The sequence below is a fragment of the Lynx rufus genome, unplaced genomic scaffold (assembly GCF_022079265.1).
Source record: "Lynx rufus isolate CCGP_SWC_20201006 ecotype Redwood Valley unplaced genomic scaffold, mLynRuf1.p SCAF_1, whole genome shotgun sequence".
NCBI lineage: Eukaryota > Metazoa > Chordata > Mammalia > Carnivora > Felidae > Lynx > Lynx rufus.
This window is the reverse complement of record NW_025814823.1, coordinates 195,626,866-195,646,109: the sequence shown is the minus strand read 5'-3', so window position 1 is coordinate 195,646,109 and position 19,244 is coordinate 195,626,866. Positions and strand designations below refer to the sequence as shown.

General features: G+C 45.8%; 1 protein-coding gene across 1 annotated transcript in view; it reads right to left on the bottom strand.

Annotated features, from left to right (window-relative positions):
- FAT2 (FAT atypical cadherin 2) overlaps positions 1-19,244 on the bottom strand; it is a 60,058-nt gene that overhangs the window by 24,210 nt on the left and 16,604 nt on the right. The window contains exons 8-13 of the mRNA XM_047073570.1: positions 17,716-17,926; positions 9,891-13,949; positions 8,474-8,670; positions 5,953-6,106; positions 3,684-3,917; positions 828-1,211 (exon numbers count right to left, since the gene is read on the bottom strand). Of these exons, the coding sequence (XP_046929526.1) occupies positions 828-1,211; positions 3,684-3,917; positions 5,953-6,106; positions 8,474-8,670; positions 9,891-13,949; positions 17,716-17,926 (5,239 nt within the window). The remainder of the gene's footprint in view (positions 1-827; positions 1,212-3,683; positions 3,918-5,952; positions 6,107-8,473; positions 8,671-9,890; positions 13,950-17,715; positions 17,927-19,244) is intronic.

Genomic DNA, 19,244 nt, shown 5'->3' with positions numbered 1-19,244 from the left:
CCCACATTTCATTAGTTAGACCACACAGCAAATAAAGGAGAGGAAAATGTAAGAGATTAAAATAACTAACCAAATGCAATATGTGTGCATGGGGGTGGTGGTGAAGGGTAAAGATGAAATCAGACTGGCCTATGTTGACAATTACTGAAGCTAGGTGATGGGAACATGGGGTTCATTACGCTGTTCTATTTTTTTATATAGTACAGCCATTAAAAAATACTGCTGAACGACAAGGCAGCTGCTTTAGGAGGTAGAGAGTATCATTGCGGGGGTGCTGTGGAAAGGGATCTGACCTGGGCAGCCTCTGAGGCCCCTCCACGAGGTTCTGTGCATCTGACTTAGACTTTTCTGTGGCCAGGAGGAAAGAAGAGACTATTCCCCAGTTCTCTCTTCATAAGAATAAGGGGAGAGGGGGTAGTGCTGGGATATTTGGGGAGGGCTAGAGGTGGGAAGCAGGTGGCCCTGCCCTGGGCTGCTTATGCCCCAGATTCCAGCAAGTGCTTCATGCCTCTGCAGCCGAGGACAGAGAGTGGCCTCAGCCTCCAGAAGGTGGCCCGGAGCTGGGAGCATGAAGCTACAAACTGTGAGAGAAGACTGGGTCGCCAAGGGTCCTGGGTAGGGATGCGGAGGAATAAAGGGGGTCCCCAGATAGGCTGGCCCCAGGGTAAAGGAAGGAACATGGGACCTGGAGAGATGCACAGAGCCAAAGGAGTTCTGCCCTGGGAGGGTCTGCAGGGGGCACCCCCCATATGTGAAGCCAGTGCTCCCCAAGACCCTGTGTGTGTAAGTGCACGTAGGGGATGAGGTTGCCTCAGGTGCTGGCTCACCTGTGCGGGCATCCAGGCGGAACCTCCCCTGTTCGTTCCCACTGACCACACGGTAGCCGGTCTTCTCGGCGCCGGGGCGAGTGAGGGTGGCCAGCTGCAGCACCTCCGTGCCAAGCTGGGCGTCCTCGGGCACCTGCACGCTGTGCTCAGTGCTCAGGAACACAGGCAGGTAATCATCGAGGCCTACCACTGACACGGTGACCGTGCCCAGTGTGGACAGCGGTATCGGGGAGCCCAGGTCAGAGGCACGGACGGTGAGCTCCAGTGCTTCCTGTGGCTTGACCCGTAGCGGCTTCTCCAGCCGAATCACACCTGTGGTGGCCTCAATGGAAAAATGGCCTTCGGCAGAGTCCGTCAGAGAGTAAACCACTTGGGCATTGGCACCTGTTGGGGAGACCAAGGGCATGGTTCCTTCTGGCCCTGCTTGCAGTGAAATTTCTAGCCACAGGAGGGCCTGGGGAGGAGGGTCCCCATAAGGGCTAACATGCTCAGGCTGTGTTAACAGTGAGAACCTCTCTATTGGGGCACCTGGGTGGCTCAGCTGGTTAAGCAGACGTCTGACTTCAGCTCGGGTCATGATCTCGTGGTTCACGAATTCGAGCCCTGCATCGGAGCTGTGTGCTGACAGCTCAGAGCTTGGGGCCTGCTTTCGATTCTGTGTCTCCCTCATTCTCTCTGTCCCTCCCCCACTCATGCTCTGTCTCTCTGTCTCTGTCTCTGTCTCTCTCTCAAAAATAAATAGAAACATTTTAAAAAATTAAAAAAAAAAAAAAAGAGTGAGAACCTCTCTGTAGGGGATTCTTCACCAGGGGCTTCAAGTCCTCATAGAAAGGTTCTGGAGGGTAGGACATCTGCAAACCCATAAAATTATCTGAAAATGTTTATGTGGGGTTAGAGTCTAACATCAGCTCATAAAGTGAAAATTGTACAAGGTCAAAACCATCTATGTTGAGTTGCTCGGTTGTGATAGAACAATTCTGTATCTTGGTTATGGTGGTGGTTACATGAAACTCTATGTGGAATAATATGGAATAGAACCATACACACAAAAACGTGTGCTCACATGCACACATTCAAATGAGTGCATATAGAAACTGGTAAAATCTGAATAAGGAGTAAAATCCAGTTACCAGTCATGTCCCAGCCCCAATTTCCTGCTACAGCCAAAATGCCACCACTGGGGAAAGTTGGGGGAACCGTGCAGGGACCTCCCAGTACTATTTTTGCAGCTTCCTAGGTGTCTATAATTATGCCAAAATAAAACACTAAGGAGACACACATCTCCATGGGTATGGAAAGTTCTTAGTAAATCAAAACACACAATGTTTCTCCAGCTTTGGCTCAGATTCTGTTATTTTCTTTGGTTGTGTACGAGCTGAAGCAGTTGGCTTGTGTAGGGGCTGACGTGCAGGAAGAAGAGCGAAGGCTTATCTACAAGATCCTCACCCAATGGGAGGAGTGCATCCCTGAGCCTGAGGGTCTCACATCTCACACACATTTGGGGACACACACCCTTTCGGTCGAATGACGGCAGAAACTGCCTATTAGAATAGTTGGATTTACATAAATTAAATGTGCGTGCCATGGAACTCCCCCATATATACATTTTTCTAGAGAGAGGGAGCTTCTGGTCAGGCCACATTTGGAATATCTGGGTGGAATATTTGGATTAGAATAATAACAGTTTTGAAGGGTTAATGGTAAACTGGTATAACGCCACGGGATGTGTCCTAGAAAGAAGGCATGATCGGAAGCATGTAATTGAAGGAACTAGGTCTCCTTCACCCAGGAAGGAAAGCTTGGGGCTGGAGCAGGTAATCGCCACCTCCCGGCCTCAGAAAGGCTGTCGTGGGCGAGGGTCTAGGAGATCTGTGTGGCTACAGAGGGCAGGACCAGGAATGACAGGTGTCAACTCAAAATAGGTAGCACTTGATAATTATCTGCGGTACCATGGAAGGTCAGTAGGTAGCTGCTAGGAAGTAGGGAGGTACCTTGAAAGGCAGGCGAGTAGTTGCCTAGGAAGTAGGGAGCTTCCTGTCCCAGGAAGTGTCCAAGTACTAGGTAATTGAGCACTATGTAGGGCCTGGTAGCCATTAGATGACTTTGCTCTATTTGCCTTCTCTTGAACTCCTAGATCCCCTTAAAATCTTCCATCTCCTTCAATGCCTGTCTAAAACTTAAGCAAATTGGGTATATGCACTGTGTGTATACATATACATATATGTGTGTGTGTGTGTGTGTGTATACATATATACATACACAGACATGCACACACACTACTTCATGATGGCTGAAGTTATAATTGGTACAATATGGAACAAATACTCATGCATGAATCAAACTTGCCTTGTAAATTAAAAAAAAAAAAGGAATTAACCCTAATGCAAATAATGTCATTAAAGTTAAGATGTAAAATATTGAAAATGATTTCACTTTATCATATAGAAAATTGATCAAATAATTTAATAGGCTTAATAGAGTTCATGCCCCAAATTCCTTTCTTGTGGCAAATTCATTGGAGTTGAATAATTCCGATTTGTGTATTTCAGATTAGATGTTTGTATTTAAAGTGTCCTTGAGGTTAAATGGCAGCATTGAAAGGGCTCAGGTCTAAGTGCCAGTGACAAACAATGAAGCCGAAATGCCCTGTACTGGCCTCAAAACATTGCCCAAATCTTTTGTCACATAGCACTTAGGTTTGCGGTGTTGTGGACATTTTCCTCTTGTAAGTGTTTGCAGACTCAGCAAGGAGGCAGAGTCCTTGCTAAGCCCCAGAGCAACACACAGAGAGCCAAACCCTCATCCCATCCCAGGTGACCCCATGAGCAAAGGGCCTCCAATCATTCTCCTCCTCACCTTGGTCGGGATCCCGGGCCAATACCACAGCCACGGGGGTCTTCACCGTGGTGTTGTCGAAGACAGCCACAGCACAGTGGCTGGGGAAGAAACGGGGAGCATTGTCATTCACATCCTCCACGTAGAGGGTCACATCTGCCTGGCACGACTGGCCGCCTCCGTCCGTCGCCTTGGCAACAAGGCTGTACGTATCCTTCTTCTCTCGGTCTAGGGCTGTAAGGGTGGTCAGCTCCCCTGGCCAGAGAAACGACAGCCAGTGAGCTTTCTCTGGGGGACATGCCTCCAGCACCTGCCTTCTAGGTATCTACGCAAGGCAACCACAGGCACATAGAGTTTTGTCACTCTGTGACAAAAAAGGGGTCAGAGAAAAGGGAGTATATACAGTTAGGAAAGAAGCTCAGCCCCACACCTGCCTGCTTCCCTAATTCTCCCAAACACATCACCAATTTCAGATTCTCACCAATGAGCTACAAAGAGGCACAACGTTTTTAAAAGGCGACTAGACAATTTCTAACAACACATAAAATGTGTTTATCCTTTGGCGCGCCTGGGTGGCTCAGCCAGTAAAGCGTCCGACTTCGGCTCAGGTCATGATCTCACAGATCTCACAGATGGTGAGTTCAAGCCCCCTCGGTGCTGACAGCTCAGAGCCTGGAGCCCGCTTCAGATTCTGTGTCTCCCCCTCTCTCTGCCCCTTTCCCTGCTCGTGCTGTTACTGTGTCTCAAAAATAAAATAAACATTAAAAAAAAATGTATCCTTTGGCCCACGATTTCACATCTAAGAATATATCCTATGGAATAATCAACCCAAGGATGAAAATGTATGTATAAAGATATTCTCTGTAGCACTGTTTATAATAGCAACATACTGAAAATATCCTGTATGTCTTTCAAAAAGGGACTGGTTAGATATATTACGAATTAGCCATACAGTAAAATACTGTGCGACCCAAAAGGAATTATGATAGAGTTTTATGTAATGCCTTGCTAATACCTTCAAGATGTTGCTATGTGAAAAAAAGCAAGTCACAAAATAGTATTCTAGAGTGCTTCTCTTTGGGGAGGGGCTGATTATTATACAGACTTTCCAGTTTCTGCATAATACACGCCCACGGTGTTTGGATTTTTGTACAATGAGCATGTATTATTTCCATATTTAGAAAAACCACCCCGTTTTTTTAAGACCCCACCAATCATCCTGCAGCTGAACAAACAGCCCCAGAGAGAGATTAGGTAACCTGCCTGGGGTGACTCAGCACGCCCATGCTGGAATGAGAAAGGACAAGGTTGTCTCCTATTTATCCAGACAGCTTCCTGGGACACCACTCTCACCTGCCACCTCCCTGCTCAGGAATCTCCAAGCCATCCTCTGAGCTCTTGGTTCCAAGCCAAGTGTCAGCAGCTGGCCGTCTGTGGCCTGGGCCTTCTGTGCTGCCCATGCCCACACCTTCCCCCATCGCAGCTGGACGGGGATCCCACTGTGCGGCTGTTTTTCCAAAGGAAGCAGACCCCATCCTGTCTTCTCCATCAGACTCTCACAGCCCATCCTCTCCCAGGCATTGGTGGTCTACCCTGCAGGGCTCTCTGCTTCCAGCTCTGGGCTTTGTCCTCTAATAATAATGACAATGTCAACTGCATCCACTGAACTCGTACTACGTGCCTGACCTGGGCTAGACTTCTATAGACTTTCTCTCTTGGGATTTTCTACAATAATATTTTGAGGTCTGCAACATACACGTCTTGAGATCATGTCCTTGACCATGAAGCTCACCTGCCTAAATCCTCTGATGGCTCTAAAGGTGGAGTTTGTGCCCCCCCACCCCTACCCTTGGCCTATCTCCTCCCCTCTGTGCACTAGTTTCTGGCCTTGCATCAGGACCTCAGATGAATGTGCTCTCTCCTAAAACAAGGTCCTTGTATAAATTCTCCTTGAGTGTCCATCCCTACGACCCCCTTAACTCTGCCCCCAGGGCTCTCTCCCTGCTCCTGTCAAACCTTCCCTTAGCATCTTGCGTCTTTTCTTAACTCAGCACATTCAAACCACTGATCTGATCACTGCTTTTCCCATAAGACCCAGAGCCCGTCCGTCTATTGATTATGTCCTGCCATCTAGTACAATATTTGGCACATAGTACCAATATGTTTGCTGAGTGAATGGATGGATGGACAAGTGAATTCTCGCTTCTTCTCCAAGGAGCCTAGCATGGCACTTGTCACTGGTATTCACTAAGTAAGTTCTTGGCTGGATCCCACAGCTCAGGAAACCCACCTGTATGAGGATCCAGCTTAAATTCATCTGCTCCAGGACCATGCAGAGAATATGTGATCTGAGCGTTGGTTTCGGAGTCCAAGTCTGTTGCAGAGACTTTCAAAATGAAGTGTCCTGGAGATATATCTTCACTGACTTTGCCAGTATAGAGAAGCTGGAGACGGAACACAAAGAGGAAGATTGTGGGAGATACACCTGACTGAGAGAGAGGCAGAATGACAGAGAGGGAGAGAGAAGCAGAGAGAGAGAGGTCAGAGAGCAAGATGGGGAGAGGGGAAGAGAGGGAAGCTGGGCGTGGTTAAAACAGAATAAGGTGAAACTGCAAGGAAAACGGAGATTGCAAACAAGGAGCACGATGGCAAGAGAACTAGTCGGAAAAGAAAGAGAATGAATGGGGAGTGAGAGAGAAGATCCACCATCAAAAGCCCACACTCAGAGCTAGAAGGACCTGCTTCCACCTACTCCACACGGGTCCTTTGAGGCTTCTGGAGGAGGTTGGTGAGATGAGCCTGATGTGAGGCGTTCTGGAAGGTCTCGGGTCAAGCCACTCCCTCCAGGCCAGGCATCCTGGTCTCTGTGGTGAGGCCATGCTGTCAGGCTCACCTGCCTACACCCCAAGACAGACCCTTGGCTGTTTGAGTCAGGTCTGGACCCTGAGAGCCCCCAGGGCCTGCCCCCATCCTCCCTTCACTGCAGGTACCTTCATAGCAGGGGATATGGCACAGGGGAGAGGCTGGAGCTCCCCAGGAGCCCAATGTTCCTCTACCTGCTGGCTCTGGGCACAGGTTCCAAGCAAACTGGTTTCCCCCACTGCAGGGTGTGGGTGAGCGTGAGACCCTGCTCTGGGTGGAGGCTTTGGGCCTGGGTGGGCTGTATAGAGATGGCCACCCAGACCTCTTTTCTCTGACTCTAGTGATGCAGTTGACCACCTCTGGGAAGGCCAGGGCGAGCTTGGTCCTGGCCTCTCCCAGCATGGGGAGGATGCAGGCTGGTTGCAAGGATAGTTAAGGGGAAAGAGGAAGAAAGTATGGCCACCATCCTCCCCAAGAAAGGCTGCCCTTCTGAGACCCAAAAGGTGGTCATCTTGGATCCCACGAAGGCATTTTCCATGCACCTGATAATATAGGTTCTCTTTTTCTACTACGATTTTCTGTAGTTGGTGTGTAGAAGACAGAGGAAAAAAAGGTGATGGGATATATGTATTTTTTTGTGTTATAAGGTATGCGTTGCATCAATGTGTGCAAATAAGTGAAGTGCATATATATATGCAATGCACATGTAAGTATGTTTGTGTGAGTTATATATGTGTATTTCCACGTCTGGATGGGTATACAGATGGATGAATGTTGTGTGTATGCAGGTATATGCTTATGTATCTGTCTGCATATATGTATGGGTATTTGCATGTATATGTAGAGTTGTAGACAATCCTTTGTGTGTGTGTACATGAATGAGTATGTGTAAGTTTGTATTTACGTATATATACTGAATGGCTGGATTTTATGTAAATTTGAATTACTGTAACTTGAAATGTTATAACAGTAAAATGTTCTATCTGAAAACTTTGAGGCAATGCAAATCACCAAAGTTAAGAATTATTTGCTGTATTTTAAAAAATATGTTTAGGGGCACTTGGGTGGCTCAGTCGGTTGAGCGTCCGACTCCAGCTCAGGTCATGATCTCCCAGTCCGTGGGTTCGAGCCCTGCGTTGGGCTCTGTGCTGACAGCCGGGAGCCTGGAGCCTGCTTCGGATTCTGTGTCTCCCTCTCTCTCTCTGCCCCTCCCCCTCTTGTGCTTTGTCTCTTTCTGTCTCCCAAAAATAAAGAAATGTAAAAAATATGTTTCAACACAAAGCTACGTGGCAATGATTACTCGCTTAGGTCCTCTAAGAACACAGTTCTCTTCCCAACATACACACACGTGCACACACACACACACCACCACCACCACCACCACGATTCAACGTTTGTTTTCAAGAGTAATTTAGGGTTGAATTAAGTGAAGTCCTCAGCCAAAATGCAACTGCCCTGCCTGCATGTTTGTGTATACTTACAACCTCGAGGAGGGCATCTATGGTCTGTGTTATCCATGTAGGTGTGGGGATATGTATATATGGGCATGAAAGCAGTGCGGGGTGTCTCTGGGGGCAGGTCCCTTTGGATGTAAGGAGCCAAGCTAACAAGCTGAGTGGAAGAGAGGTTTCTCCCCTGGGCACAGCAGATTGTGCTTGGAGAATAAAGAAGTTACTTTACTTCTGGATGTATTTTGCAGGGAAGTAGACCTTTGTAGGGAGTATAGGGGGAAAGGTATGGACCAGGGGTTCTAAAGAACTTGGTGACATCCCTATGGCAGGAGTCGAGGGAGGGAATTGCCTAGAATGAACCCTGCCTAGGGCACTAGTCTGAGGCCAGCTGGGGAGAAGCAAGAGCTGGTCAGTGATGCCAGCCTCAGAGATAGTCCCCCGAGTCCTTCTCCTTCCTCTTCTGCCTCCACTGTCACCTCACCCTTACCCGGCCCTTACCTGTGAGCACTGCGGGCTGTTATCATTGATGTCCAGAACAAAGATCTCCACGAGGACCGAAGCCTGGAACTTGCCGTCGGAAGCTGTGATTCTGAGCAAGTACTTGGCCGTGTGCTCACGGTCCAGGGTCTTCCTTGAGAAAATCCTCCACTCATCTCCAACTTGGCTGATGCCAAACTGGCCCAGGGGGTCTCCCTCTAAAAAGATGGAACAGAGCTTCCAGGAGCTGAGGAAAAGGAATAAACCAGGCTTTGTGCCAGAGGTGGCTGCCCATGTGACACTTTTTCCAGGATTTCTGGGAAAGACAAAATTTTCCTCCCGGAATAAGGGACCCATATTTCTATTGACTCAGTTATTTGGTTCTGGCTTCAAAGGACTCCTATGCAATGGAATTATCACCGTGAGAAGCACCACTCTAAAATATGTGGCTGAGGGGCAAATTTCCTATTTTTTGTGCTTTGGAAGGCATTGTGGGGAAGTTAAAGGGAAGTAAATTTCAATTCTATACAAGAAATAAAGAAACGCCATTTTGGGGCACCTGGGTGGCTTAGTCGGTTAAGCATCTGACTTCAGCTCAGGTCATGATCTCACAATCCGTGAGTTTGAACCCCGTGTCAGCTCTCTGCTGACAGCTCAGAGCCTGGAGCCTGCTTTGGATTCTGTGTCTCCTCTCTCTCTTCCCCTCCCCCACTCAGCTCTGTCTCTCTCTTTCTCTAAAAAATAAAGAAACATTAAAAAATTAAAAACAAAAGCTCCTTTATGGCCACTGGCTAGCTGGTTCAGTCACTGGACAGGGATTGGGGTAATTTAAGTCTGCAATAGGTATCTATTGCTAGGAAAAGCAGCTTGTAGAGTGTGGTTTTAATGCCAGATATGACTCAGGCTTGCAGTGCGACCTTGGTTGAGTTTCTGCCCCTATCTGGGCTTTGGTTTTCCTGTGTGTGAAATGAGGGGACTGAGCTGGAATCATATCTATGAGTGTTTTCACTCCAACACTTAGGTCCTATGATTGACTTAAGGAGTCTTTCTGGTATCCACAACTTGCTCTAGGCAGAATACACTCCACAAGGACAGTCATCTGACAGAGTTTTCAGGGATCATAAGACTACTGATGCCTTCTCCATCCTCTAGAAGCCGAGAACAGTTACAAGTATCTCCCTTCTATTCTTTCTACTTCACCTAAAGTAATAAGAGATCTTCTCTGCAAAACACTTTCCAATTTACAGGGGGCTGTCTGAGCTTTCTCAAGTTAGATCTTACCAGCATCCTTGTGAAGTGAATGAGAATAGGCATGCCAAGTCTATAAATGGAATCTAATAAGCCACAGAGCCAGGACTTAAACCGTGTCTTAGGGCACCTCTTACTAGACTTTTTTCAATGTACCCCAGTGCCGCCATTCCAAGACAAGTATTCTTACCTGTAATGTAGCAGGTGACCTGTCTGTTCTGCTCAGAGACATCAGCATCCAAGGTTTTAAGAGTGGCCACGAGTTCACCAGGTTCACTGTTCTCAACCACAGATCCTCTATAGTCTTCAGAAGCAAATCGGGGAGCATTGTCATTCTCATCTGTAATGGAGACTTCAACCAGGACCTGAGAGGAGAGCTGGATGGTCCTTCCATGGTCATGGGCCACCACATAAAAGCGGTAGGTCTGGCGTGTCTCACAGTCAAGCTCCTGGAGTGTGGTGATCCAGCCAGTCTCACTGTCAATGGCAAAGAGCTCATGGATATTGCTACCGGGATCCACTGGCAGCCTGTAGCTCACCTGGCCATCATTCCCAGTGTCCTGGTCATTGGCAGTCACCTGAATGACTGAGGTCCCCACTGGCATATTCTCAGTGAGGACAGCCTTATAGGGATCGGCCTCAAAGATAGGCCTATTGTCATTGACATCCTTCACTTGGATATTGACAGAGACCAAGGAGACCAAGGGAGTGTCATTATGGGGACAATGTGCCATCAAATCAATCTGGTACCATTTGGTGGACTCATAGTCCATGGCCTTTCTCACCTTTAGAACTCCTGTGTTTCGGTCCAAGGAGAAGACACCATCCTTGTTGCTCTCTGGTGTGGTGCCCTGCACTAGACTATAGATGACTGGATCTTGAGCTGCCACTGCTTTAACAGAACCAATTTCAGACCCTTCTGGAAGATCTTCAGATGCAGAGAAAGTATACAAAGGTTCAGAAAACTTGGGCAAGGATACTTCATTAGGAACCACCTGAAGTCGTAACAGCACCAGAGAGTTCCAGTGAGGAGGCCCCCCGTCCTGGGCTTTGATTTTTAAGTCAAAGGCTCGGTTTTCCAATCCCACCAGGCTCTCTTTCACCTTGACAACACCAGTAGTTGGGTTGACTTCAATGACCTCTTCATCCAAGTCCTCCACTGAGTCCACTGAGTAGGTGACATCTGCATTCCGACCTTCATCTGCATCATAGGCCAACACCTGGATAACTGGGGAGTCTTTACTGACATTGGATTGAATGGACACTGTGTACTCAGATGCTTTAAATTGTGGAGGGTTGTCATTTTCATCCGTGAGGATGATCTTCACGGTGCAGAAGGCCACTCTTCCTCCTCCATCCTGAGCCATGACTTTAATGGCAATAACTCTTTCTGTTGAATTTTCCCGATCCAGTTTCTGCAGAGTGGTGATCTGGCCATTGGGGTTTATGGAGAACTTCTCACCTGCTAGTTTATTGATGATGGTATAATCTACAGTGCCGTAGGGACCACTATCTTTGTCTATGGCTAGCAACTCAATCACCTTGGTTCCCACCTTTGCATTTTCTGCCAATTCTGCCTCATAAACATGCTGCTGGAACTCTGGGCTGTACTTGTTGGCATTTGTAGTGTTGATATACACAGGCACAGTTGCTCGGAAGACCCCATCAGAAGCACCTACCCTCAAATTGTAAGAAGAGTCCAGGTGCTTTTTGCAAAGGTTGAACATAGAAATTATTCCTGATGAGCTGTTGATGGAGAAGTGCCTGTCCTGATTGCCAGAAAGAATCAGGTACTCCAGGCGGGAGGTATCCCTGCTGTCAGGGTCAAGAGCTTGCACTTTAAGAACCAGGTGTCCACATGTTGCCAGCTCACTGACATTGGCTTCGTACTGAGGTTGCCTGAACTCTGGGGGGTTATCATTGATGTCCGATACATTAACCACCACAAGGGTTTCACCAGTGAGTGGGGGATCTCCTCTATCCATGGCCCTGACCTTCACATGAAAGTGTTGTTGAGTTTCATAATCCAACTCTTGAACGGTGGACATCTCCCCTGTGCTCCCATTGATCTGGAAGAATTTGGAAATATCTGAGCCATCCTCTACAATCTGATAGGAGACATCACGGTTCTGCCCTGAATCCTGGTCAGAAGCCAACAGTTGGATCACAGGGGTCTGGGCAGGCAAGCCTTCCGATACTGAAGTCGTGTAGACCAACTGAGAGAAAGTGGGAGGGTTATCATTGACGTCCTCCACCAGGACTTCCACTGTGGCTTCAGAAAATGACCCCAGAGCTGTGTCTGTGGCTCTAACTGTGAACACGTGTTTGGTCTTAGACTCATAGTCCAAAGGGCCTGTTACTGTTAGAACACCAGTCTTGAAGTCAGTGGTGAACAGCATCAAGGGCTCTTCCTCCACGATGTTGTAGATGAGTCGGAGTCCCTCTGGACTTCGGGCCTGGGTGTGGAGAATTGGGGTATAGAGTGTGATATTTTCAGGCACTCTCACTTTGTAGTAAGGAGTCTGAAACAGCGGGTTGGATTTATTTCTCACGGTGACAAGTACCTCTTCCTCAGTCTGGAGGGTCGGGGTGCCTCCATCCCGAGCAATGACTTTGAGGTGATACTTATTTAAAGCTTGATAATCAAAGGGTTTCTTCAGTGATATGTCCCCAAGATAGGGGTCAATTCGAAAATATGCATAATCTTCTGCAAATGCATATGTGACAGCACCATTTACCCCCAAGTCCTGATCAGTGGCAGATACCTGACAGAGGACATCCCCTGGTTCTGTGCCATCTTGGATAACTGTGTAATAAGGTGCATGCTTAAATTCAGGGTGATTGTCATTGACATCCTCAACAGAGACCCTGACCAGAGCCTGAGCCACCCGCTGAGGGGTCCTGTTGTCCCTCAATTCCACCGCTACCGCATAAGTGTCCTGCTGTTCTCGGTCAAATGCCACACCTCTTGTCTGCAACACACCTGCTGACCTGACCATCCGAAACATATCTGTGCCATTCAGTAGGAAGTAGGAAAGCGTGTCATTCAAATGATTGCCCTGGGCACCAAGAATCACCAGTGCCTTTCTATCCTGTAAATTCTCCTTCACTGTTGCCTTATAGACGACCTGATCAAACTGCAAGCTTGTGTTAAGAGCCTGTGCCAAAGAAATTTTTACCAGTGCAGTATCTTGATATAGGCCATCAGAAGCCCTGATGGTGAGCTCCCGAGAGACTCCCAGGAAAGCAGGGTTCAACACAGATATACGGCCTGTGATGGGATGGATGGCAACAGCTTCGTCAGCATTGCCAGTTTTGATGCCGTAAGTGACTTCCGAGTCATCATCGTTGGCCTGCACGATTAGGAGCTCCATACCCCGATGGATAGGCTTCACTACTGCTACTTCATATACCTGATCTGAGAACCTGGGAGGGGAGTCATTTACATCTTTGACATTGATGGTGACCTGGACAGGCCTGGGTGCAAATAAGATGGGGTTTCCTTGGTCATGGACGTAGACGCTGAATTGGAAAGAGGGCATGCTCTCGTAATCCATCTCTGATATGATGATCAGGGTTCCCATGCTGGGATCAATTTTGAAAAACTTCAAAGCCTCTGGCTCCAGAATTTCATAGACCAATAAGGAATTAGCTTCTTCATCACTGTCAGAGGCACGAATCACAAGGGGGTTGTTGTTTTCGTCCACGATCATGCTGTACAATGGAGCTGCTTCACTAATTTGGCCCACAAACACGGACTTGAAGAACATGGGAGCATTGTCATTTTCGTCAATGATGTACACAAGAGCCATGACATCAGTAAATGCTCCTGCCATATTGATGCCTCGGATTTTCAGCTGGTAAGATGAAATTTTCTCATGGTCCAGGTTCTTCTGGGTGGAAATGAGGCCAGAATATGAATTCATGGAGAACACACCATCCTTGTTTCCCTCTCTTAACTCATAGGTAACTTCCGAGGAGCTTGTAGCTGACACTAGGAGGACTGGGGAACCAACAGGGATTGATTCAGGGATCTCGACAAAGTACTCGGCTTTGGAAAAGATAGGGGCACTGCTATCTGATGGGTAAACATTAATGATCACTGTAGCCAGGTCATGCCATTGTGGGGAGCCTTGATCTTCTGCCTTGACTGTCAGGCTATACCGGGCATGATTTGCCTGATCGAGTTTCTGGGCCAGAGTGATGATGCCTAGCAGGGCATTTATGTTGAAGAAACCCTCGCTGTTCCCTGAAACAAAAAACAAGACAAACTGAAATTTACCCCATGTTCAAGAGATACCAAGTAGGCTTTCTAGATCAGTAAAGAGGCTATCACACAAAACGTGGACAGGACAAAATCCACATCCTGTGCTATCCTGGATTTAGTTATGAAATGGTATATAGGGAAGACACCTATTTTATAAAATACCTTACGCAAGGCACATAGTAGCTACTCCATAAATGGCAGCTTCAATGATCACTCAGTCTTTGGGTCACAACTTCAGCTACAAACCAAAGCTGTAGAAGGTCTTGAAAGCGAAGAAAGAAGCTTATGCTTTGTAGGAAAAGAACACTCCACTCTGTATTTCGGTGGCGACTTTTATAGGAGAGACTTTTAAAAACCACCCTATCTGCTCCCCACATCATCTATGGTGGGAAGGTCCTTGTTGGGCTTGGAGGTTGGGTGGGGAGAGACTGAACCCAGACCTTGAGGCTCCTGATCAAATACCCTTTCCACCACACCTGGATTTTCTAAATGTCAAGCATTCTCACATTGCCTTTATAGTTTTTTCAATATCCAGCCACCACCTTCGCAATTTTATACCATTATTGAGTGCATGTTTTCCTTTAAACGGATTTGTTTTTTTAATTTAAAATATCTTAAAAATAATTTTTTTAATGCTCATTCATTTGGGGGAGAGACAGAGAGAGACAGAGTACAAGCAGGGGAAGGGCAGAAAGAGAGAGAGACACACACACACAGAATCTGAAGCAAGCTCCAGGCTCTGAGCTGTCAGAACAGAGCCTGATGTGAGACCCGAACTCATGAACCATGAGATCCTGACCTGAGCCAAAGTCAGATGCTTAACTGACTAAGCCGCCCAGGTGCCCCTAAATTTAAAATAACTTAATAGGCAACGTTTGTATCACTACTTTAAAAAAGAAAATCCTTATTGCTTGCCATACATCAGAGGCTACCACAAAAACAAGTCAGTGGAAAAAAACATTTGGATAAAATACCTGGGTAAAATCTGGATAAAACCTATTGCTTGCTAAAGGATGTGAGCCTGAGATCTATCCTCTTTCTTTTGTAAAAGTAGGAGTAGCAAGTGTTAGAGAAGAATGAGAGATTCGAGTACCCAGTGAAGCCTTTGTCCTTGACTAACCAGGAAGCCCCCGTGAAAATCAAGGGGAAGTATTTTCTCCATATCTGATTGCCTATCTTTTATAGGCCTTTTAAAATTTAATATGTAGGAGCTTCTGGGTGGCTCAATTAAGCATCTGACTTCGGCTCAGGTCATGATCTCACGGTTCATGAGTTTGAGCCCCGCTTTGGGCTCTGTACTGACAGCTCAGAGCCTGGAGCCTGCTTCAGATCCTGTGTCTCCCTCTCTCTCTGCACCTCCCCCACTTGTGCTCTGTCTCTCTTCCTCTCTCTCAAAAATAAACATTAAAAAATTGTAAAAAACAATAAAATTTAATATTTATTTTGATAAATGCATAATACATTTCAAATTTAAGTTTTGAGGAAAGTTCTGATTATACAACATTATGATTCCCAAAAAATAATGTTGAAAATATAATTAATTATATTCCCCCCAAAATAGTGTCTCAAAGTTATTGCAGTTTTTAAAGTCTGACTTTATTTAGACAACAACCCCTTCCTCCCTCCCTCCTGCTCGTTCTTTCTTTCTTTCTTTCTTTCTTTCTTTCTTTCTTTCTTTCGTTTATGGTAAGAACAGATAACATGAGATCTACCTCTTAGCAAATGTTTAAGGGTATATAGCACAGTATTGTTAACTAAAAGCACAATGTCACATAGCAGATCTCCAGAATTTCAACTTGCATAACGGATACTTCCCTCTCCCTAGTTTTATTGAGATGTAATCGACATACAATGTTGTACTGGTTTAAGGTATACAACATAATAATTTGATGTACCTTTATATTGCAAAAGGATTGCCAGAATAAGTTTAGCTAACATCTGTCATCTCACACAGTCACAATTTTTTTCTTGTGATGAGAAGATTGCCTATTTAATGCCATCACTGAGTAACACCTGAATAATTTTGCTCACCTCCAGGGGTATAGGTCTTCACTCAGGGAAGACCTATACTTTACTATTCTTGTTCTGTTTATCACACAGGTGCACATTTCATTATTTCAATAGTAACCAAATAGCCAGGCTTCATCACAAAACATTCCATCTGATTCTCCCACTCACGGAAGCTATTCTCCAGCTGACTAGTGAGGTGATTTCCCAATTTTCCCTGTGATACAGACCCTGTTTCATCAAAAACAGTTTTGATAAGTAGACTGCAGTTGAAAAGTAGTTCTATTAAAAGTAGCCAAGTAAACTACCTGGGCATAATTATACTTTTTTATGTTATGCTGCTGAGAGAAAAAACTGGGGCACAAAATTGTATATTCACTTCAATCTTTGCCTTTAAATGTTTATTTTTGAGAAAGAGAGAGAGTCCACATGCATGGAGGAAGACAGAGAATCCCAAGCAGGCTCTGCACTGTCAGCGCAGAGGCAGAGATGGGGCTCGAACTCACAAACCATGAGATCATGACCTGAGCCAAAATCAAAAGTAGACACTTATCTGACTGAGCCATCCAAGGTACCCCCCCCCACACCCAATCTTACTACTGCAAAAATATGCATAGGAAAAGATAAGAGGGAAATACACAAAATTATTTTGTCTGGTGAAAACTATGGCTGAGTGCTATTTTCTTCTTTATTCCTGCTTCTCCCATGTTTTAAAAAATGAGCATGTGTGACTTCTATAATCAGAAGGATATTTTAGAACAAGTCTTAATTTATCTATAAAATAAAATTAGTACCTCCATCAATGGGGTTGTGAAAGAGATAAAATGAGCTAAAGGTGTGATTATGCTTCATAAATCACAAAAAGTAAGCAATTAATGGGTTAGAATTTGTATTATCATTCTTCAGTGATGTATATATAGACTTCTGCCACCTGGCAAGGCATAAGAGTTTCTGTTTCTTAAAAAAAAAATGTAAAAGCTCTGATTTCTGGAAAGTATATAGGCAGTAAATGAACATTATGCTCTATGAGTCCCTTTGCAACATCTAGCTCGCTGAGTTTTACTTTTATTAAAGATCATTAAGAATTATCAAACATTAAAAATTATCATTAATGATCATATTTGGATACTAGATATTATCATTTTTGTTTCTTTAATTATTTATAATTAACATGTATCAATGATAGCAATAACCCCTGGCATTTGTATAATATGTGACAGTTTACAATATGTATTAATGCACATTTTCTCTTTTTCTCTTTACAAAGACTTTCTGGTACAGGGGACATCATTCCCAATTTTGAGAGGAAGAAAACCATATAATAGATATGAAACAATGATACGGCCTTAACAGAAAATGTTACTCCTGAATGTAACTCCTAAAACTGTGCCATACATATTACAAAGTATTTATAGGTCACTTCTATTGTAAAGGCACAAAGATATTACAAAGATGTTACACGGACTCCATAAGCATCCTTTATATATACATTGTCGCTGAATTTATATAATATGTCTATAAATTCTCCCGTAACTTAAGTAGTCCCTTCGTCATTATTCTTACCATCTTTGGAAGTGGATTAATTTAGGTTATTATAATCCCAGAGAATGCTCTAGAAATGGTATTTGCCAAAGCTTAGAGAGCCTGGCGTCTGATTCACTTGCAAATTCATGCCTCCGGTGGTTTTTCTTATTGCCAAAGACTCTTCCCTCATGCTCTGGACTCACGGCCAGCCTCTCACCTTTCAGGAAGGAGTAGCGGACCTCGGCATTGGCTCCCCGGTCACCATCCATGGCTCGGACCTGGAGCAGCTCTGTGCCAGGGGCCGTGGTGTCAGGAACACTCGCCTCATAGTAGAGCTGGGTGAAGTGGGGTGGGTGGAGGTTTCCAGCCTCCACGTGAATAGACACCCACACAAAGTTCCTCTTGATGGGCATCTCCTGGTCTCGGACCTACGGGCCCAAGGGGAGAATGCCGTGAGCAGCAAACGGAATGGGAGGCGGCAGGGTTACATGAAGGTCAATGAAATAGAATGCCAGTGAAAGATACATCCAACTGTAACTCTGTGTTGCTTGAAATTTTGCTCTCTTTTATGCTCTTTTTTCTTCAAAAAATTGTTTTAATGCTTATTTTTATTTTTGAGAGAGAGAGACAGACACAGAGAGACAGAGCGTGAGTGGGGGAGGGGCAGAGAGAGAGGGAGACACAGAATCGGAAGCAGGCTCCAGGCTCTGAGCAGTCAGCACAGAGCCTGACACGGGGCTTGAACCCACCAACTATGAAATCATGACCAGAGCTGAAGTCGGACGCTTAACTGACTGAGCCACCCAGGTGCCCCTGCTCTTTTTTCTTTTTAAATTAACTTATAAATTAGTGATTATTAGGCTTAGCTGTATTCATGGACTATCCCATTTTAGGAGAAAGACAGAAAGAAGTACAGAAACCGTATTTTCCAACTGAGGTCTCAGATGATATTTCTTCAAGATGTTAACATGTTATGCAGGGGAAAAAATTCTATGGTCAACTAAATTTAGGGGGCGCTGAATTAAATGATGTTAAAGTTTTCTTTGCTGCAGGACTTTGCAGAGCCTTTAATATATATTAATGTGCCCAGAGGATGATAACCTAGCATATAAAATCCTGCTCCTTGAGTCAGGAAGGCTGGATTTGATTCTGGTTCCATCATAAAGAACTGTATGATGGTGAGTAAGCCCCTGTGGGCCTGTGGTGTAAGAGGAGAGAAATGGGTAGGATCCGGGCTGGGACTAGAGTGTGGCACTTGAGGCGCATAGGGTGTAGATTTAAGGAGGCTCACTCTCAGGGTCATAAGGTGTGGGCACAGAACCCTGAAAGTGAGTCCTTCTTAGTTTTTTGTGCCCTGCCAACGCCTCTCTTGCTCACCCTAGTGCTTGCTCTAGGCGGGAGGGTCTCTGGGTCCTCCCCAGCTCTGACACTGTGTCAGTCTGCATTGTGGCCATGCGGTCGTAGAGCAGGGAGAGAGCTGTTGGGGGGTGTGTGGACTGAGCCCAGAGAAAGCCCAGGTTGTAGGAGTTTCCTTGGCAGCTCTGTAATCTCTTTCTTTACTCTCAGGCACCCCTTATGGAAGGTGCCTCTGGCAGGCTGGGAAGTGTCACATCTCATGTCATGCATCGTCATGAGCATCAGAATACCTGGCTAATCAGGGAAGAGGGGACCTTCGGCGTGCCTCCAAGGGCGCCCACCCCCACATACCCACATGCAAGTGCATCTTTCCCTGGTTTTTCGGCTTAC